This window comes from Punica granatum, chromosome 4, assembly GCF_007655135.1.
Source record: "Punica granatum isolate Tunisia-2019 chromosome 4, ASM765513v2, whole genome shotgun sequence".
Taxonomy (NCBI): Eukaryota; Viridiplantae; Streptophyta; class Magnoliopsida; order Myrtales; family Lythraceae; genus Punica; species Punica granatum.
In genome coordinates this window covers 31604126-31626872 of record NC_045130.1, presented here as the reverse complement: position 1 = coordinate 31626872, position 22747 = coordinate 31604126, and the positions used below count along the sequence as shown (strand labels likewise).

The 22747-nt window shown below is 36.2% G+C and overlaps 3 protein-coding genes across 4 annotated transcripts; 2 read left to right on the top strand and 1 right to left on the bottom strand.

The window, feature by feature from the left end:
- Positions 1 to 356: 356 nt before the first annotated feature.
- On the top strand, positions 357 to 3173 carry LOC116203056 (transcription factor bHLH30-like). The gene is made up of 2 exons (XM_031534721.1): positions 357 to 1033; positions 2375 to 3173. The coding sequence occupies exons 1-2, from the start codon at positions 722 to 724 to the stop codon at positions 2852 to 2854; spliced, it is 792 nt and encodes a 263-aa protein (XP_031390581.1). The 5' UTR covers positions 357 to 721; the 3' UTR covers positions 2855 to 3173.
- A 6554-nt stretch (positions 3174 to 9727) lies between these two features.
- LOC116203395 lies at positions 9728 to 12910 on the top strand. 2 transcript variants are annotated; one of them, XM_031535090.1, is made up of 7 exons: positions 9728 to 10666; positions 10909 to 11064; positions 11276 to 11359; positions 11446 to 11607; positions 11913 to 12029; positions 12326 to 12441; positions 12540 to 12910. In XM_031535090.1, the coding sequence occupies exons 1-7, from the start codon at positions 10060 to 10062 to the stop codon at positions 12711 to 12713; spliced, it is 1416 nt and encodes a 471-aa protein (XP_031390950.1). In that variant the 5' UTR covers positions 9728 to 10059; the 3' UTR covers positions 12714 to 12910. The 2 variants fall into 2 exon arrangements, with proteins under 2 accessions (XP_031390950.1, XP_031390951.1); XM_031535091.1 differs by lacking the exon at positions 11913 to 12029.
- A 3853-nt stretch (positions 12911 to 16763) lies between these two features.
- LOC116204321 (ananain-like) lies at positions 16764 to 17576 on the bottom strand. Its single transcript, XM_031536409.1, has 3 exons — positions 17341 to 17576; positions 17072 to 17193; positions 16764 to 16948 (listed from the first exon to the last, which is right to left on the bottom strand). Exons 1-3 carry the CDS (start codon positions 17574 to 17576, stop codon positions 16764 to 16766), a joined length of 543 nt encoding a protein of 180 aa, XP_031392269.1.
- Positions 17577 to 22747: the final 5171 nt, after the last annotated feature.

Genomic DNA, 22747 nt, shown 5'->3' with positions numbered 1-22747 from the left:
TACTTTCTTATAGACTAATGCATAGGCTGTGCGTCATTAAACCAATCATCATAACTGAGGCCAACACACAAAAAAATAAAAAAAAAATCATCATCATCATTCGTAGCAAATTTCCGCCGCTTGGATGCCGACTATTCAACCACCAGCTCAAAGAAATATTGATTAGAAGATTCAAAAGTTAAGACTTTCTGATTCCACTCGTTGTCCCTTCGAGATCCCTTAGGCAAACACTCCAAGTGCAAATTGGTCTATTTTATTATTCGACATGTCCAACAATATTTGTCTAATCCCATCATATTATAATATCCCAAAAATTGGTCTATAAATTCGCATAAGCTTAGAACAGATTGCACAAATTCATTTTCCTCAGATTTAAAGCCTCTGTTTTTCTTCAAAAGAAAAAATCCTCCTTTATTAAATAAGAAAAATTTCTTGTGTAAGAAAACTAAAAGAAATTCAAGAAAATACCCTTTAACTCATTCATGGGATGTTTTCTAATTAATCCATCTAATTTTAATTCCAGTTACTTTGATCTTCTTGCAAAACGGAAGATTTCTTCATAATCTCCACAGCCAAATCAAACGTCCCAAAAGAATTTCTTTCTTCCTCTAAGCCTCACTTTCTTGTTCGATCCCACGACCCACCCGTCCAGCTTCCTCCTCCTCTTCTATTCGTGAATTGATAAAAAAAAAAAAAGGGACAGGAAGATTAGAGCTTCGTAATGGCCCTACCCGCTTATGACACGAGCTTCTCATTCGGGGCGGATTGTTTTAACCTGTTCAATCCGCTTTCACGCAGTTTCCCAGGATTCAGTGGTCTTTCATGCAGCGGGTCAGCAGTGCCACAGTCACTAGTACTGGGCAATGAGGAAGGCAAGCTTGTCAAGGCCTCAGCATCCATCGCCAAGAAGGCTGCATCGCCTGAGAAAGCTCTGGCGGCCTTGAAGAGCCACAGCGAGGCCGAGCGCCGGAGGAGAGAGAGGATTAACTCTCACTTGGCCACACTCCGCGGCCTTGTGCCGTGCACTGAGAAGGTAATACTTTCTTTTTCAAGTAGTTGAAAGGGCAATTTGTATGATACATTATTTTGATCAAAGCCAAAATAATTGAATTTTTTCTTTTAAATTGTTTATTATTATATTTAGCATGAAATTACTTGTAAAATATTTCTTAATCTGTAATTAGGCGTGGCTAATCCTCGACCAAGTGTATTAATGATAATTTATTGTAGTTCAACCTGACAACGGCGCCTTGTTTTCGCATAATGTGTAAAATTTGGGAAGTTAGGTAGGAATTTAACATCACTAATTAAGGTCAATTAGGAAATACTTTATCCTAACAAAAAATTTTGCTTTTAAACACTAAAAAGAAATCCTCCCAAAAAAAAGCTCAAAACAAATAGGTAAATGATGATCAATAAGTTTTAAATTAATGATCTTAGAAGCAATAACAAAATTCGAGTAGATAACGAAATCAATGTTGAACATCGAGTACTATAGCATAATATTTGTTTATCATCGGGATCTTATTAGTTCTTGTTTAATTCCAAAAACATTATAATAAGGTAGCGTGTATGTATAGTAACCGAAAAAAAAAGGTAGTGTGGATGTATATATTTTGTATAGTTTTGGGCTTTAGTACTATTTAATGATCAATGGACCATAAAAGCAATTAGATACGTAAGATTCAGCCGGCAGACAAAGACAAAAACAAAACACAAAAAATATATAAAACATGTGTCGTTAGTATGGCCACCATATATGTGTGTTTGTGTGTGTGTGTGGGTGTGAAAGTGTCGAGACCCTAGATTGGGTCATTATTTACGGCTGCCAATATGTGTGATTTCATGGCATCCAAAAGCCGCAATTGGGGTGCAATCCGACCCATGTCTTAAAAATTAACATTAAACAAAATTGTTGAGATTCATCAAAATTTCCGCACATAGGACCTAATTGGCTTGTTTGCATATTAACCTTCCACGGTCGAGGCTTAGTATACCTCAATAATCAATGGTTTAAAACCTACCTTGAAATTAATAAGAGGTAGCTTCATCCCTAAGAATATGCGTAATGATAGATGAAACAATTCCTCACACGTGGACAGGATTAACTTTGAAAGCCCACCACGCCAAAATAATTTAATGAAAAACATATGTTTGCGCAATTCATCATCATTTGAGGTGGTTTGCTCATAGGTTAAGGGTTCCATAGAGCAAAAACTTGAAAATTTTTCATTGGAAGATGCATGCGAGTTTTGCATTCTGTTTTATCTTCTATAGTACATGTCAGTCTGTCATCACATATATGATTTTTAATTTTCATCTTTCATATACTGTGGAATTTTATAACATGACTTCGGTTCATTCCTTTAATTAGATGGATAAGGCCACATTGCTTGCCGAGGTGATCAACCAAGTGAAGAAGTTGAAGAGTAATGCCATCAAAGCTACTGAAGGCCTTCTTATACCAATGGATGCCGATGAAGTAAACGTTGAGCTTTGCAAAGACGAAACCGGAGATGGCAGCTTCTCTCTTAGGGCATCAATATGTTGTGAGTACCGGCCGACCTTGCTATCTGAAATCAGAAAGGCATTTGAGGCGCTGCCCTTGAAGCCTGTGAAGGCCGAAATATCGGCTGTTGGTAGTCGACTGAAGAACATATTCATCTTCACAAGTCAGCGCTGTACTGGAGATGGAGACCTTGAAGAAGGCCAACATCATATAGAGTCCGTTCGCTACGCTCTGAATTTGATCCTCGAGAAGGCTCCTGACTCGTCGGAATATTGCCCGCGAAGTACACCACCTAGCAAGAGACGAAGGGTTTTCTCTACTGATTCATTGAGCTCTTCTCCCTAGTTAATAATAATTGGAGAAAGACATCATTCATTCAAGTCATTTGTGTGTTTTAAAGTCGAATGCATTCAGAGTCGAGTAGTTCCATGATTATGCAGCTGGTTCTATTACTGCTAGCTTCATGTCTGTGTCTCTGTAACATAGAAGTGTTGTATGGAATTTGTGAAATGAGAGTGATGACATGTCCCATGTAGATCGTTCGAAATTTGGCGTTTGCTGTGCTTATGTATATGTTTTTTTTTTGGTTGAAATAGGGGGCCTAGGCCCGATATGTATCTGGGTTTCAAATCAAGAGTACATTATTATCTACTTTAATTACTTTTTTTTTTCGGTGTGTACTTTGTTATCCAGAAGTTTAGCGGATCATGACTAATTCAGTTCGAGTTAAGAGTCGAATATAAAACCTTACTTATTTAATGGAAATAAGTGTTGAACCGTTTGAACTAGCTATTGTTAAGATTCGGATCAAGCGGGTCCTAACTAATTCAATTCGAGTCAAGATTCGAATCTGAAATCTTACTTATTTAAGAGAAAAAAGTATCGAACTGTTTGAACTAACTATTATTAGTCTGTCTACTTTAATTACTCTACTTGTACTAAATTGGAGGTGAGCCTTTCAGTCAGGAACGTGTGGTTAATGACAAAAAATCATTTCTACCCCATTCGGGTTTTCATCCAGCAGCTTCACTTACTTTTTTTAATTTTAGTTCTCTTTTTTTTGGGTATTCATCCTATACATTTGCTTTTCATCTTTCATCCTTTTATTCAATTTATTATTAGAAAATAGTTAAGTTTTGATCCTCAACTTTAATTTCTTTCTCGAGTACTCGCTCTTTTTTCTTTTGACTTTGTTCTTAACGTTTACACATTAGGCTCTGTTTGACTTTAGAATTTTTTTTAACTAAATTAAACTCAACTTCACTTATCTTCAATTTAACAACACAATTAGTACTTTTTCATTTTTCTTCAATTTTTTAACTATTCAATTCAGTTTTTAATACTAAATTCACTCAACTATTCTTTACTTTTTCTATAATTCAACAACACAATCATTACTTAATCATTACTTTCTCTCAATTATTCATTACTTTTTAACATTTTTTCTTATAATTTAACAATACAATCATTACAAACTAATTAAAACCAAAACTCAACTCAACTCAACTCTAATATCAAACACGATATATTTGCCTTAGTCTTTTTTTTTTGAATAAATGGTAGAGACTTTCATTAATCAAAATGTATGTACATTAAGAGGCCATTTACCCAACACACATCAACAAAACTATCAAAACCGATTAGCTATGGGAACTATCAGGAAGGTTAAACATTTGCCTTAGTCGTCGTCTTCTTCTTCTTCAACTTTTTAGTTATATATACCAAAATGGTGTTACATGAAATTTAAAAAAAAATTCAAAAAAAAATCAAACTATAATTTAAAAAAACGCTGGAAGCTAGAGAGGGAGAGAGGGGTGACTGAGGTCCACTTGCATATAACATTGGGTAGATGAGGTCATTGATAACCTTTCAACTCTTTGTAAAAATAAAAAGAGAGAAAAGGGGCAATAGGATTCAACGCCTGTGGCCATTCTCTTATAAGGGGCTTTACAAGAAAATGAAAAGTTAAATAAGGAGACGCAATATAGCGATACTTGTTTTTACCTAGGATCCAAGAGGTCTCAAGTATAATTCTTATTATTGGGACTGCTTGTACTTGTATATTAGAATTTCAGTTCCTTGTACTAATTTCATAAGCCTATTTTATAATCGAAAAGAAAATAAAGGATACGAGTACTTTCGTTAATAATCAAACTAAAACCTTTTTATTTCTAGGAGAGATGTGTGCGACTTTTTAAACTAAAGTACAATTTAAATTAATTAATACTTGATTAATGGCGGGGGGGCAGAGAATGTATTACGTCTGTTTCATTGTGAGATAAAAAAGCAAGAGTTAGTTGCTTCACTGTTGATGAAGGAAACGGGCGAAGGCTTCTTTACCAGTGGACAAAAGTGGACATTATTTGCTTCACTTGTGGGGTATAAGAGATGGGCAAAAACCGCTTTGTCAGATTTTAGTCGCTTCACCTACGGATAGAAATTTATATTTGGCCGCTCCGCATCACAGGCGAGATGGAGAACGAGGATTGCTCGTTTGACCACCAATACAGGAAAATGCGTGTTGGCCACTCGACTCGTTGGCAATTAACGACTATTACGTTGGTCACTTGACCTTGTGGCGATAAAAAAGATAAGAGATTGAACGTTGCCGTAGTTAGAACTGGACGGACATTTGAAGGTTGTGGTATCTGATTAATTATTTTGCAAGTACGACGTACTGATATTTAGGGAGGGTTAACCTATTATTTTTTCGTAACTAGGAAATATTATATTCGAAAAATCAAATAATATAGATTCTTCGGTGAATATAAAGGGGAGTATCCGCATTTAAAAAAAAACTGGTAGAATTTCATCTATATATGTATATTATATCTTTTAAATATTATTTTAAATTAAATATTTTCGATCTGTATATTTAATATATCACTAATATCATTTAGAAAAATTCTCCGGATATATGGGAGAATCAATCTTTGCATTATTTTTCACGGAATAGTAAAATCTTTTGCTGATCCGATAGTGACCATATATATACTTACAGACTTCTCTTAAAATTGTTTTATACTTTTGTTCATTGTATTTTGAGACCTGAAATTTTAACATTGCAGCACTTTACACTCTGGACTTTTCATATTGCTAATTTGAATCCAAATTTCTAGTTTAGGACCGATTCAGACCTTCAAATTTTATTTCTCACAAATATACATCTCCTGCTACTAGGATTTTAATTCAATTTGTGCTAGTGCAAATTTCAAAAGATTTCAAGAAAAAGCTGTAGTGTTTACTGTACAAATATGTAAATAATTATGTGGCAAAAATTTTAAAAAATTCCCTTATACATATGACCATGGTTGTTAGAATAGCGATTCGATTCGTAGAATCGGGGTAGCTAGCGATTTCGATTTTATGGCATGAATCGGGAAGGTAGAATCGTGGCTGAATCGCGATTAGAATCGCAGAATTGTAGAATCGGACCGATTTTAAGATTCTGATTTCAACCTCGTATGCCCCCTCTCTCCCTCCTCATTTCTCTCATTGTGCGACAGTATTGCTCATTGGTTCTCTTATTTTATGAAAAGTTTGAAATTTGCCTCTTGGCTATAAGTGATAGGGACCTATAAAGTTTCTAGAACTGTTTCGAATTGGGTTACGACCGCTTCCTGATTGCCGTCTGGTTTGAGATGATTTAGGCTGGAATTTTTTTGGACTTTTTTAGGTGTAAAGAAAGATGATTCCAAGAAGGGACAGACCAAGAAGAAATTAGGGAGGAAAAACAACTTCGCCTACAGAATCCGTGACCACGGTACTATATCAATTTTCATTGGAAGTTATTATAATGAGAGCGCTCTCTTGTGAAAACTAAGTACTATCTAATTTTGATAAACGAAATAGGAGGCAGCAAGATTTATCATTTGATGTTTACTTCAATTATTTCTGATATGGGATTTGGTGTATATATATATATGCTATTTTTTTAATTACAGGTAAAATCTTACGATTCACGATTTCATGACCCTTGACCGATTTTAGGTAGAATCACAATTCTGACAACCTTGCATATGACCAATGCAATCTTCAGGGTGAAAAGTGGTCCTAAAATTTAAAATTATGTGGGAGCTATTAACCTGAAAACTTTCGTGTGAAAAAGAGTTGATAGAAGAACGTTGAGAAAACGACATTTTGATCCTCAACTTTTGACATTTTTGTACTAAAGTTTTTTTTTGTCATGCTTGTCCTCAATCTTTTATTTTTTTTCCACTTTAATCCAGACATCACATACTTAAAAGAAGCTGACATGGCATTTATTTACAATAAAAAAGAGTCTTTTAAAATTTTAAATTAAAATAAGAACACGGACAAATGGGAAAAAGAGGGTGGGGTGTCCCCATTGGCCAACACCCTTAAATCGGCGTTTATTCCCCTTAAACAATGTCTCGGATTCGGATCTTATAAATGAAAAAATTCATTCTATAAGAGTTTTACTCCTTAATGAGCCGACTCAATTCAAATTGGATTTGTTGGGACCCGTTGAGCTTTCAAATACCTGGGTACACATCGAAAAAAAAATGCTAGACAATCTTTTAATTTCATTTCGGAGGATATTTTGTAGCTGGCAAACCCAAAAATAAAATAAAGCAAATAAATCTTCCTTTGTAGGTGGCAAAAATATAAATATAACCTTTTCTTTTTTCGTCATAACCGCTTTTCTTTATTAACGTAATACAGGTTTTTTTTTTGTTGGATTTAGATAACTTTAACTTATTGGTTGAGACTAATAGGTTGAAATCCTTGTTCGGACAACAATTTTGCCTTGACTATAATGTACTTCATATTTTGCCAGAGGGCAAGTTCAAGCACTGGAAATTCAGTTTAACATGATTGCATATTAAATTTTTAAATAAAAAAGAAAATTATTTATTTTTCAATTATGTATTTGATATTACTGAACCCACCTTTATTATTTGAATAACTAGTTAAATAATTACATACGTTGTGATGGAGATCCAGATAGTTTAGGAAAGATTTTGACGAGATTCTAAGAATTTTTCCATGCTATCTCCATTCTAGATTATTCTGTTTCATCTTTTGTCTTTAGTGTTTCCTTCCTTGTAAATGATGGGAAGATTGTACATATGTCACAATATGTACAAAAACAATGCAAGAAGAATAATACAGAGAGTTCTTCTTCTGTCAGTTGTTCTTGCACTCAAATTCGACTTATTGTCGAATTTATCATGTTGCAATAATGCACTTTTATACACTATTTTGCATATTCTTAGAAAAATGTACATCAATTTTATTTTTATATGAAATATAAACTAATTTATTTGGAGCAATTACAAGAGTAAACTTTGGGATTTTGGTGTCGATATCTCCGAACGATGACAGTGTTTCAAGACGAATCGTTAGTATAAACTATTTATTGAGAATTATTATCCCTTCTTGATGATAGTGATTTAAGACAAACCTTTAGCATCAAAAGCAATTTATTAAGAATTATGAAAAAGGGTTAAAAAAGAATTATTAAAAATTAGAAAAATAACTTGAGCTTTATAATTCAGAGCGGGCACTTTTCTATGCGCAACTCTTCCCTTAACCAGCTCTTAAAAAGTTGCTTTTAAAATGATGCGAAGGCTAAGGTTTATGGTTTGAGAGCGTCTTCTCTGGTAAGTCTCTGTCTCTGAAGGTCAAGCTCTGTTTTTCCTCCTCTTCAGCAAAATGTGAAAAACAACGTTAAGTAATCAAACATGCACTAACTTGTGAGAACAGAATGGCGTGTTCGATTGGACTTACTCTCTGATTTTCAAACTATTGTAGAATCTAGTCGAGTTTGTGTCTCTTGGCCCCTCTCGTGCTCTTGGACTTGGCTTCTCCGTTGAAGTGGACGATCTAAGTAAAACTATATCACGAATTTTATCATGGTGTCTGCAGTTTATTGGGGTCTTCCACGAAGACAACACCCCGATGGAAGTCGCCGGCAGGGTCGGACCTCGGGTGGGGGTGGCTACAGCAGAACCACCCCAAAACCCCCTCGCGCCCATCCGATGTCCTGTATCTTTTATGTATTTATTTATTTCTGTTTTGTTTTATTTTTATTTTAAATTATGAAAATATATATACATCTTTTTTTCAAATGCCATGTCTGCTTCATTTAATGGAAAATATGAGTCCGGACTAAATTGACGAAAACACAAAAGGTTAAGTATAAGAATGAAAAAAAGAAAGTTTAAGATGAAAATGGCAAAAAACCAAAGATCAAGGGCCAAAGGAGTCTTTTTATCGGAGGCAATAATAGAAATAAAACATTTTTTTTATTAACATAATAAAGTTTTTTGCTAAATCATGAGATGTCATCAACTTATAAGTATGATACTAATGTCGGTTGAAACTAATCCATTATCGGCATCAGTTTTGCCCCCGCCTATAATGTGATTCTAGTTTAACGCTAAGCCACTTTCTCGTGGTTCCATAGTAAAGGTTTTAGATAAAAAAAAAAGAACTAAGTAAAATACTTATATATTTGATAATTAAAAGATCTATCTTTTTTATTTTTTGAATATTTGAATGATTTATCTTTTTTTTTTGCTGGGTAATTAAAGGATTTATCTTGCAAATATAAAATAACTATTCAGCGGGCACTTTCCTACGCCTCTCTTCCTTGCTCTCACAGGAGAGCAATCAAGCAAAAACTTGACTTTTATGGTCTGAGAGCTTTTCTCTGGTAAGTCACTGTCTCGAGCTCCGTTTTTCGTCTTCTTCTTTATCTTGATCATTTACGAACGGTGTGACACTCGAGAATTTCTTCCATGATCATGTCTGGATACGTGGCATAATTAGAAAGCAGAATTTAAATCGTATAAAATATGAAAATTGATACTAATCATTAATTACTTTAATTATTTTTCATTCAAAAAATCTTATTAATTCTTTCTCATTCCGTCAAAAGTAGGATCATTTTTAGGATCTTCTCGTGACACTGCATTTTTCGTTGAGCAATTGTGGTTTGTTCGCCTTATTGAAGTCCTTCTATGAGTATTATCAGGTAAAAAAGAAATCCATGAGTTGGGTACCACGAAAACAACACTAAACAAAATGGCGTGTTCGATTGAACTTGCTGGCTCTGGTTTCCGAACTTATTAGAGATATACACGTTATATATTAGGGACATACGTGATATATTAGGATATTCATGATATTGCAAATATCCCTAATATCCTGAATCTATCTAGTCAAATTTGTGTTTTTCAGCCCCGGAGAGGGTGCAGTTTCGGAAGGAAGCAGAGAAAGAGTACCATTCTAATTGTCCGTTTTCGCTCATATGGATGAGGACGTAAACATGGACAATAATAACGACAACAACACCAGCAACAATGACAGCGGAGACAGCTTTTGGTTGATTAATATGTTCGAAAAGCTTGAATCAGTGTTCACCGATGTATGCTATTCCGCCTCTTCCAATCCCTTTGATATGTTGATTTTGGTCAGATCTGAAACTCGCATATTAACAATTCTACTTGTTTTCTGAATCATGTGAACAACAGCAAGCGTGTAGTTATGTGGAGAATCAGTTGCAGTCGATAGGCTCCGATATGACAAACTTTCTGTCGGATTTCATGCATGAAGCGCTGCCCTTTTCTTGGATCGACAATACAACTGCACAGCCACGGCACAGTAATGATTCTGCCCTCGACAGTGACCCGATGGTTAATGCAACTGACAGTCACCACCAACCTTTTGAGGAGGAAAATCCCAACCTTGCCGATGCCTCTGAAGATGAAACTTGTAGTCCAATTAACACCTCTGGAAAGAGCTCGAAACGGGTGGACATATCTAATGATTTCTGTGATCTAATGCAGGAAGCACTGCCCTCTTCTTTGATTGACAATACAACTGCACAGCCAGGGCACAGTAATGATTTTGCCCTCAACAGTGACCCGATGGTTAATGCAACTGACAGTCATCACCGGCCTATTGAGGAGGAAAATCCCAACGTTCCCGATGCCTCCAGGGATGAAACTTGTAGTGCAAGTAGCTCCTCTGGAAAGAGCTCAAAACGGGGGGACATATCTAATGGTTTCTGTGATCTTTTAACTTGGATAAAATCCACCTCTCCTTCTGGTGCTTTGGCTGAATGTTCTCAAAACAATGCTGCTAGTGTCGGGATCACTCCCATCCATCCCAGCGAGAAAGAGCTTGGTATGCACTTACTCTTACCTGGACTGTTTGAATTTGTGTATGTGGTGATCTGAGATATATATCCAATGCCTGAATGATATCTCCTTGCTCGTCACAGCATCGTTTTCTGTTAAATAATAGTTTTTTTTTTACATATTCAAATCAATTGGTGACGTATTACCATAAATTGTTGACTTGCGAATATTTGGATTTTATAAAGTCGAATTTTTTATAATTGCCCTGAAGAATAATTTGTAATACAGGCGACAACTCTAAGGAATGCTCAGACAAGCTGGATGCACTGAATGGTGTCTTTCAATTGAAAACACATTCTAGGTTGGCTAATACAACTGAATCATATGTTGGGAATGCTTCCAATGTTGAGACTGTTGGCATCCCTGTCCTTGAAGCCGACATCAGTAAGTACAAATATAATCTTATGGTACTAGTGTATATCTTCTGAGACCTATCGTTAGTGCTGACACTGGATCAGTAATACCATGAGGAAAAATCCGCTCTCTAAAGAGGAAACTTGCAACTTTGTTAATCAGTTTTAAAAGAGTTTGCACTGACCCGAAGACATCAGAGATGTCTTAAAATTGGGAACATCTTACAGTTTGGATGTTTTAGGTGATGGTTTACGTGCATGCCGCATTGACAATGATCTCGAGTATGGAAGTGTTCGCCCTCATGCCTGTGAAGCAAAAGAGTTTGGTAAGCAATCCTGAGCTCTGCTGCCTGCACGACTTGCCATGATTATAAGAATGACCAGCATCATATAACGGAAGCCTGTGATGCAGTTAACCACTACAGGGAGAGCTTGGAGTGTGACCCAATGCATGCATCGAATGTCACTTTGACATGCGAATTGCTTTCGGATGTGGGTATTATAACTCAATGGTCTGATGATGATATTGAAGAAGCTGAAAGTGCTCCGCCCATTGCCTCTGGAAATGAATTAAGTAAGTAATTGTACACCTGCATGTGTCGGTCTGCGTATTTCTGCATTCTGAATAGCTTGTCCTTCTAAATGTGTTTGCTTTGTGTCCTTCTCAATTTTGAATCTGAAGGCCCGTCTATAAATCTGTTGCTCCCTTGTCGTAGATGTAAAACATTAACTAATACGAACGCATAGAACTGATCATTTTCTCGATAGAGGTCCTGAATATTATTAGGATTTTCTAAAGTGAGATGCCTTCTTTGTTAGGCAACAACATCTATTGAGGAAAATACCATCTCGATAATAACTCTATGCTTGAATACCCAGGTAATCACTCCAGGGAGAATTCAAAGCCATTGCATCCATTTTTCTCTATAAAAATCCTCGATAATAAAGCTGCTGACGATGAACCTACTGGCTCTGATACCTCTGCAGGCAAATTCTGTAACTGCTTGAGTAACCTTACCTGAGATCTTTACGCTTCTTTGTTTTATAAATTTCTGCTCGTAATTTCATCCTTGCCATTTTCCTTTTTGTGAAAAAACAGTTAGTAAAGTAGTACGTACATGTCGGTTTGCACAATGGAATATGTATTTTCCAATGGCCAAACGAAAAAAAGCCATTTTTGTCTCAGAAAAGCTGTGAGCAATTTCTTGTGATATTTCACTCCATGCGGTTGCGAAAGAAGCAAACTCGAAGCTATATTCCGTAACTAATGGACCTTTTCTTTCCCCTGGCAGTATTGGACAGTACAAATCCGACAGAAGAGATGAAGCCGGGTGAGGGCTTCATTGTGCTCGATCGAAGTGAAGTTTGTCCATTCTATAATGGAGAAGGGAAGATAATACCTAACAAGGTACCTGTCATTCTGCGCTACAGAAGTTCAATATCTTTGTTCTTTAATTATTTATACTCAATGTCAGGCATTCTATTTCGTTTCATTTTATTTTTCAGAGAAAGATCGGAAGGGCTTTCTATTCGAAAGTTTTTCCGACAAAGAACAATACAAATCCGGTTGGAGCTGAATTAAATATACAAATGGAATGCTCTGGCAATCTGCTTAGCCTGTCCCGACCATCAACACCAGAGGAAGTGGAATATTCCAATTCCGACTGGGAGATCGTATAGATGAGTCATAAGTTCTCTTTACCATTTGACTCTTCATGTCTTACCTCGTTTTATCTGTTGTTTAGCAAATTAGGCTTAGGCACTGGAAATTAACCTTTCCAAGTTTTATTCAAGGTAGGAATTTGGCAATTATACAATAATTATTGCATTCTTTCTTCGTAAATTACATTATTCCATGTTCGATATTTTTTTTTCCCTATATGAGATCTTTTCATCTGTTCTAGTAACCTTTTTCAGCTGCAATTATTCATAGACGAAGTAGGGCTGTTCGTTTCACTTTTTTGGTTGCTCAAGGAATTTGCGAACTGAGCCTAGGGAGAGTCCTGATTTAGCTATGTAATCACAATGGACGAGCAATTGGTTGAGTTTGATAAGAAATCACATGAAATTCACATTTATTTTATCATAATAACCCTTAAACCTACCAACAGGATAGATTGACCCAGTTGCTATCAAAATTTGTTCCTCTCCTCGCACTCATGTCCTTGCTAGTTGGGGATGGAAATTTAAGCGATATCATTGAACGCGTTATGTTCGGTGCATGTAGCTTGCTTGAACTGATTTGGAGGAGGATTAGTTTGAGGTAGAACCTTTATAAGTATCGTGACAGTCCAGTTAATGCAGAAGACACGTGCTTCATGAATTGGGTATGAATTTGAACAATTTGGTGATGGACCAGTTGGCTTTGGATGATGAGCGCTCGGACCGATTCATATGCCTTTTCCCATGGACACACTGTGGAGCCCTTGGGGCAGTGCCCTGTGGAGGAGTAGATGGAGGATTCTAGAACCATGCCTAATCGGTAAGATTAAAATCAGAGTAACTCGCTGAGCATTATACTACTCAGCCATCATCCAGGTGTTTGGCCCACATCAAGTTCACGTATGCCTCCAGGATGGTCCAGGACATCATCTGGCAATCCTTGAATAGTTACTCCGGCCATAGGAATCTTCGCCCACCAGTATTTGGTGCTGTCCAGAGCTCGGATATATCAAATCCTGCTCTAGTAATTCCTGAACGAGGAATTTGCAGTAATAGTGACTAAGGCAGGTTCCTTGGTGACTGCCTATGGCAGACCTCCAAATCACCAGTTAAATAGTCCCGGTAGCCACTTATTTGGCCCTCCTGAAGAAACACCCTCTGGGTGTCGCCATTTCCTCCAGCAGTCCAGTAAGGATCTCCGAGGATGCACCCTGTTCTTTACTACAGGAGTAAAAGGCCCAAAACCGTTTGCCACATGACTGAGATTCGGCATAGCACCATCCGTAATGTATGCTCTAAAAGGTGCTTCAGGTCCCAGCCGTTGAACTTAAGTAATGATTCCATACCATTACAAGGTTTATATAAATAGAAAGATTGATTGATGGACTGATTATGAAATCATTGTAGCTTTTTTCCTTTTCTTGCGAAACGGTCTGTGAGAATTAATTTTAGTGCACTGTCCAGACCATGCAAGATTTACATTAGATTTGGTAAAGCGATAAGAATCGCTCAAAAAGTTCTTTAATATTATCCATGGTGATGAATTCTGGCCATCTTAATATGTTTTGATGCAAATTAAGTCAATAGTCATGTAGCCACTGCAGATCTTGCCTCCCCTAATGTACGCCTTCTCGGTGTCACCACTTCCTTGCACTGCCTGGTATAGGTAGTTGAAATGCCCTGTTTCGGCACGACGTATAGGTAAGTACCAATCCCTGGCTAACTTTGGAACAGTCCAGGATTTGTTGGTTGCATAATTGCTTCAACACCCAATTTTGATCCTCATTAAGTATTCCTGTATATATGCGGGTGAAATACACAACATGGGGCATTCAATCTGTGTGCTTAGAAAATTTACTTACCGATAAGCAGAACACAGATTCGATAAAGAGCATGGACTAGTTTAATTGCAATAAGTAAAAAATTTGATATCTTGCTTACCACACGAACCTTGCTGTGTTATACTACTAATAGCCCCTTGCTGAACCCAATCAACATTTTCCGGGGGAGGATTACCGGCTCTGTATCTGGAAGATGTCATCCCAGTAGACTTTCTGGCATGGCGGCACTAGTAGCACTGAGGAACTCTTCATAGGTTAAATCAGAATAAATGTTTCGGACGCAACTTGTAGATTTGATTTCCCACTTGACTGAGACCTTCAATCGACCCTAAGTTTTCCAGGCGAATCTCAAACTAGCACTTCTCTGTCTCCTATTTGTCCTAATTATATGCGATTCCATACTGAGATACAAATCCGCTGCTCGAATTTCGTGGTAGCTCTAAAGGAATTGTCAGTCCTCCGGAACTTTGCAGTAGATGAAACAGAAGTCAGAAAGAAAAGAAATATCAAAGTATAGGAAACCCCCACCAATCTTTTTGGATTACAAAGGAGGCCCATAGCCCTACTTCCTGAATAAAGATGGGAAAGGAGGAATAACAAAATGCGTACCGGAAACTCAAGTGATAAGTATTCAATCCATTAGTTTCAAGTCGACAATGACTAAGCCTCTCTTTTATACAAGCATTTTTGGGAGGTATAAATGAAAAACAGTCAGGAAAAGAGGCTTAGTTCATTGCCACTCGCCATCAACTAGCAATGTATATGTTTCAGATTTGATTCTCATTAATAAAACTTCGTATACACCATTATTTTCTTACCATCGTCACCTAATTATTGTAACAAAACAAAGAACAATATAAGATCCCCGAATATCTTCAGCCAAAATAGGAAAAGTTGTAAATTTTGAGAGTGCTATAGAGCTAAGAAAACAAAGTTTTTGTGACAAAACCAGGCAAAAATATTGAATGACTTACAACATGGGAAAACAATGTTTTCCTCGAAAAGAATAATTAGACAGATTATTCATAAAGGAAAATATGAACAGCTTATAAGTGACGTGATTTAATGATAAACTGATTTCCTTAATTGACAATTCCAGTTTTACCATGCACGTAAAAGTATCTTCTGTATATTTCCTACACCACCCACCCCCCTACTAACCCCCTCCCCTCCTCTTTTTCCTTCTGCTACGAAAAAAAGTACCTAGCACCCTCAATTTTCCAAGTACATTCTTATGGAAGAACTATTCAGTTATACCAATGCATTTCTGCTTGAATTCCTATAATACATGCAGATCGGGTGTCCAGGGCAGCCTGGAGGGGTCTGGAAGAATATTAATCTAGTAGAAAAGTTTATGGTAGGAAATGAACTTTGTAAGACCTTTAGGATACAGTCTTCTACAGCGATCTGTGTACAACCAGCCAAAGCGCTGCAGGAATCCATATCGAACCGGTACAGTCCCATCATGGCTCATTCCATAGCCTAAATATTGTTGGAGCGTAAACTGGCAGTTGCATTGTTGATTTGGTGAGAATGCAGTTTATGCATGAAACTCATCAATGTGGGCGTAGCAGTAGTTGCAATCGACCTCAACTATTGAGTAATTGAGTCACGACAATCTGCAGCTCGATCTCAGTGTCAAGCAACAAATTTACCCGAGCGTTGATTCTGAATGTTGGTTGAAAGAATATGCTGCTTCAATTTTTGACTTCCTTTTTTTTTAAAAAAAAATTATAGCTGTAGAGCTGGAAAAGTACATATGTTGTAATTCCCGTGATGTTATCTATTCAAGCAAGAAAAGAAAACATGAAAATTTGCTCAAACACAGTAAGGAAACTGATAAATCTTACTAAATTTTATTGGTTAGCATGCACACAGCTTATAATCAAGCTGCATAGTCAGCTTGTCCAAATGCACCCATAACATATACCTAGAGATGCATAATATTAGGTAAGAGTACATCCCACGTTTTTCCATAAGAAGATATAAGGGAGTGAGGCGATCGTAGTTCTTTGTTAAGATCTCAAAATATGAAAATGGAAACAACTTCCTTCATGAAGAAATTGGCCTTCTCAAGAAACTTCGATCAATAAGGAAATGATGCATCCAAGGCAAGCCCGCACACACCTTGAGGGGTATCAGGAACCTCCTGGGCGATCCTCATGTAGCCCACCTCGCCCCAAGAGTCGCCCAAGAGTTCTTTAGGAGCCAATACTTGGATCCGTCCTCAGGTGCTATCCCATACCACTATAGTAACAGCGTGGTTTTGAACGTTCCTGCAGTCAGTACTGCAGAATATCCCATCCTTGTAGGCCCTCAACAGGTCGCTGGCTGTGATGCCAACAGAGACAGGCTGCTGGGCCACGGCCCTCAGGAGGTCGGCCTCACTGCTGGGTGTCACTGTCTTGAATCCTGTGATGTGGGCTCACGGGGCAGGTGGGGTGCAGTCGCCTTTGGCCTCATGGTAGGGATATTGGTTTTCCCCAGAAATCTTGTTCTATACGACATACTGATAGGCTTGGACCATTGTCATGCCCTTGCAGCCAGCGTCCGTGACGGAGTCCAGGAGCTGCTGCTCAGATAAATCCAATAACTCGTCTGCTCTAAATTTATAATCGATTCGATCGCGGCTGCTGCTGCGAATGCCCAACAACATCCTGAAATCAAGGCATCCAATGTCAGCTGTATCATATCCCATATCATGACTCTCGCATATGGAATGGAAAAAGGCTCTTAACCATGTTCGATTCTATATGCAACGATTTCACAAATATATGAGAAGATTTTGTTGAGTTGGAAGTTACATGCCGCACGTGCCCTGATTTCTTACATCGGTAGCAACTCCAGCTTCCACCCAGTTGACGCTTTCCGGAACTGAAGCATCGTCAGAGACCCTAAATGATCCTTTCGTGTTGATGGAAGTCCTTGGTGTCACCTTAGTAATGGTGTAGGTTGCCTGGAACTCTTCGGTGGTCAAATCTGAGAACTGGTTCAAGCCCAATCTGAAGCTTGTGTTCCTGGCTCTGTTGAAATCTTCCATGCGCTGCAAATTTTCCCCGGAAAATCTTGTTACGGTTTTCCCTCTCCGCATCATCATTGTATGTTTTTGCATGTTGGGCCACCCACTGCTCGAATGTGTTAAGGGCGACCGAATCACTGACTCCAGAAGACCGAGCAAAGAATGATGATGAACAAGCTCCAAGAAATCGGAGCATGGTCATCGTTGCAATGACATCTCTTCTGAGGATCATTGCCATTGTTTTTTAGTACATGGCATGGAGAATTGACCCCGTTGGTTTATATAGAAACGTCCTATGACTTTGCTCAATTGGCAAGATCTTACAATTTGTCCAAAAAATATATATGTGGTAATCTGTACCAGTGATTGTATTAGAATTCTGCTCAAGTGGCTCCTTTTGTTTTTGCCAGTGCACCAATGGCCTCTTAAATACCTAAATTTTTCTATTTGACTCGTTTGACTTTCTCCTAAAAACCATTTTCCCCACGTAAATTATTATTATTATAGTAAAATAGACTACACCTATAATAAATACCCATAATAAATGCTACCAATATTATAAAAAACTAAATTTCATAAATTAAATATTATAATAAATAAAATGTTACTCTAAATGAAATAAATATAAAAATAATATTATAAATTTTTGGATACAACGAACAAGTCCTATACAAACGCTACAAAAAAGAGACTTGAGAACAAAGTCTTATACAAATGCTACAAATTAAATTATAGTCAATTTTTATATAAATAAAAAATATAAACGATTGGCCAAAAAATAAAATATAAACACTACAAAAAAAATTAATTGATCATGTATAGGATTTCCATAACAAAGTATGGCCTATAGAAAAACTTATGACAATAATATTAATAGAAGCTCATAAATAGAACAAAAAATAAAACTTAAAAATAAGAATGTCAATTGCCATAAGCACTCTTTAAATAAAAAGGGCAAAACAAATTTTTGTTTTAATTACTAAACTTGATATATATGGCATATCTATATTTTCAATTAACTGAAATATATGATGCATATTAATTGAAACAATTAGTTTCAAACTACTATTAAAATAGCTAATTTACTCTAAGTTTTAATAAAAATATAGAAAATTAGTATTTGAAAATTAAAATTAAAAAAATTAAAATGCTAAAATTAATAATAATTATTTTTAATTAGAAATTGATGTTTCAAAATATAAATAATTATAAGAAGAAATGATACAAAGATATATGTAAAGGAACCCGTGCGACACACGGGTCAAAAACACTACTATATATTTGATTTGATATGATTCGGAAAAAAAGAAAATTAAAATCAGCATCAGATCCAATAGTATTTCCTTTTAGTTGAAATTGGAGAGAATCCATGTAAATTGCATTGAGTGTCTTGAACTTTGACCCTAAGACTTGAAAACTCAATGGACGATTGAGATCGTGGATAGTTGACTGCAATGCTGTAGATAGCTGTTGAATGTATTTTATGATGTTCTTGCTCGTATCGATTTCTTTACCTCCTGTTATTTCTTTGATTCTTCTCAATATGTTGAGCATGGCAATTAATCATTTTCCGGGGCACCTTGTTATCTGGAAGTACAATAGGCCCTAATTAATTATTTAATTTCGAGCTAGGTCGCCCGCTAAGGAATAAAGCTCTTATAACGTGAATTTTCTCCATTCACAAGACTCGAATTAAGACCGTGCTTAAAGGGAACAAGTGTTAAATTTATCCTTGAACAGCTCCTTTGGCCACCCAATTAACGGACACAAATCCTTTGTCCCCATTTCTTGTCTCCATCTCCTATTCGTTTGACTAGGAGCTGATACTTGTCTTAACAAAAGATCAATAGCTCATATTTTCCACCAATGGAATTCCTCTTCTCTCGCTTTTTCTTTCCATTTTCCACATAATAAAATTTTAAAACTTATTCAGATAAACTTTTAATAAGTTGATAAAAGAAAATTCAGAAAAGTAATAAAAATTTCATAGAAAATTCACAGAAAAGTAAAAAGAAAATCCAAAGATAATGACATAAAACTCATGTAAGAGAAAATATATAAAAATGGAAAGTAACAAATTAAAACATAAAAAAAGGCAGTTAAAAAATTTAAGAGAAAATAAATAGATAATGACATAAAACTCATGTAATGTAAAAATATAAACTAAAGAAGAATTCAAAAAATTAAAATGCAATATGGAAAAATAAAATAAATGGCTAAACTAAAAAATAAAAATAAATATTTTCTAACTCTGAAAATAAATTATGCATATATGGCATATGTACCAAGAAATGTTAGAAAGTTCGAAATAAATTAAAGATAAGTTTAAGAAATAAGTGAAAACTTCGAAAGGTTTAAACTTCAAAAAAAATCTAAAAAGAAACACATCATAGATTATGCATATAGGGCATATGTACCAAAACATTAGAGTTGATGGTTCTTTGAGACCTCAAAACATGAGGTTGATTGGAGAGATTTTTCGATGATCCTATCTTGCCATGTGTCGTGATGAATCACTAATTAAATTACAATAAATAGAATAATGAGTGCTAATCACTCTAATAATTGTGGTAAGTATTCTTAATTGAAATAATTTTATTAGTTCTTTATCACAACATCATTGTGAGGTAAGGTCATTTAAATTGTTCTCACTTGATGGGATGCTTCGCCGTGTTTTAGCAGAAACGCCATATGCATAATCTATTACATGCATAACCCACATCTTGATGTGTTTTAATCACTTAAGAAAGCACAACATTTGCATTTTTTTTAAATATAACACGATCTTTAGAAAATAGCATAGAAATGGGCGATCTTTGCATTTTTTTCCTCAATATAGTACGACCTTTAGAGAGTAGCACAAAAAGTCACGACCTTTGGACTTTTTTCTAAATATAGAACGGTCTTTAAAAAAATACAAAAAGGCGCGATCTTCAGGTTTAGTTGTGCATCTAACATGACGTTAATAATTCAATCAGATTGTAAGAATAATGCATAAACGATGCTACGTGGCACAATATGATTGGACGAGTAGACTCCACGGGTTTTTATTTAATTAAAAATATTTATAAAAGTTAAAAAAAATTAAAAGAAAAGAAAGGGGATTCAACTTAATAAGAGGGAAGGGGGATGGGGCCAATAGTGGTGGCTACCATCTCCCAATTGGGATCACCAGCCGCAGCAGGACCTCAATTATGTGGGCAATGGCTATAATTGGGATACCCATCATCAGAATCAAAAGAGCCCTGAAATTGGCGGCTTTTCATTTCGGCAGTGGAGGCCTCGATTGCGCCCTCCGCAATCTACAATCCACTCATTTCTTCTTCTTCTTTTAAAGAAAAAATGTTCTATTTAATTTTTAAAAATTTTTAGAATTATTTATTAATTAAATAAAAATATGTGGGATCCACTCGTCCAATCATGTTGTGCCACGAGGCGCCATTAGCTATTACCGTTATATTTGACGAATAATTGATGTCATATTAGAATCGCAGCTAAACTTGAAAGTCGTGTCTTTCTATGTCATTTTCTAAAGATCGTGCTATATTTAGGAAAAATAGCAAAGGTTGTACATTTATGTGCTACTCTCAAAATGTCGTGCTATATTTAAAAAAAGTGTAAAGGCTGTGTTTTTCTAAGTAATTAACCATTCTTTTTATACTTTCACCTTTCCAAGTTTTTCGCTTACTTTTTAAATTCATTGTTAATTTATTTTGAATTTTCAAACATCTCTCGGGAACCAACTCATTGTTTTTCGCCACTATGTCCAATCTGGCTCTGCTTCAGGACTAAAAATGCACAATTGGGCCAAAAAAACACATAAAATGAACCAATTTATAATTTATATTGAATTACTATGAATGTGAGGGATAATATAATTTTATGATTTACTTTTATAGAGATTTGAGGATTTATGATTGTAATGTTAAAATACCAAGTATAATATGATTGTAATGTTGCATTTCTTCTCTTAGCCATTTTATCTTTTCTCTATTCTTCTCTAGTCCCTCCTCGAGTTATATCTCTTGATCTTTGTTGGTCGTAATGAGACTCTTTCTAATAGAGATTTATTGGTATATCAAAAAACTATGAGAATACCAAGTCTTTCGGATTTAATAGTTTTGCCAATCACGTTGGCATATTTTAACCCGGTAAAGCGATTACAAAGATTCATTTTACATCTAAGCATTGCAAAGTGTGTTGGATTTGGCGAACCAAAGCACCCAAGTTAATACTCGTGCTTTTGGGAGTCTTTTAGGGAGGGAGAGGAGAGGGGAGGAGAGTTATCTTCGTTGTTTTAGTCTTTGAGCGTAAGAATGTTAAGTACAAGGAAATTAAAAATAACACATTAGTTTTTTTAGATTTTTCCAATATAAAGAATTATTAGACGCTTCGTCAAACCGCACCGATCTACGAGAGGAGCTGATGGATGAGTAGGCTTCCCCTTTCAAAGGATTGTTCATGGAACTATTATCGAGATTCTTCGGACCATATCTCCTAGTATCATCCCGATGTTCATTGCTATACCCTCATTTGCTCTGTTATACTCAATGGACGAGTTAGTCTCACTTGGCATACAATCACTTGTCTCCTTCTTGTTGTCTGTGTCTGGCTTGTCCGCTCTTCCAGTGAAAGCTCCGGGTTAGAAACGCCGTGCGACTCGGAGGACATAAGAAAATGAAAATTGAGTATCCCTTAAAATTCCTCCTTATCTCTCCTTCAAGCATCTCTCTAAAACAAGTGAGAGCTTTCATATTCTTTTCCTTCTCTCTCCCTCCAAATCCTTTCTTCCAGACACAGCCCGGCCCCCCCGCCAGCTGACATCTGCCTTTTGTCCTATTATTTCGCTATTTTTCTTATTTACTGTTTAATGCAGATGAGTATTGGAAGATTGGGATTGGTTGGGGATATTTTCTTTCATAAATCTCTTACTTTGTTTGATTTTCCCTTATTTCTATTGAAGTGGGAGATTATGTGAAGCCAGGATAAAGCTGCTGACATGGCTTTCAACCAATTTTTCTTTAATTTTTAAAAAACATAAACGTTTTAAAATACGAAATTTAAAAATAAAAAACCCATCGTCAAGGAGGGCAGAGCCAACGGTAGCTCACGAAAGGGGAACTTTCTGCCTCGACGAGGTCATTGGTGGCATATGAAGCGTCGGTGACCTCGCATCGGGCAGTGGTGGCCCG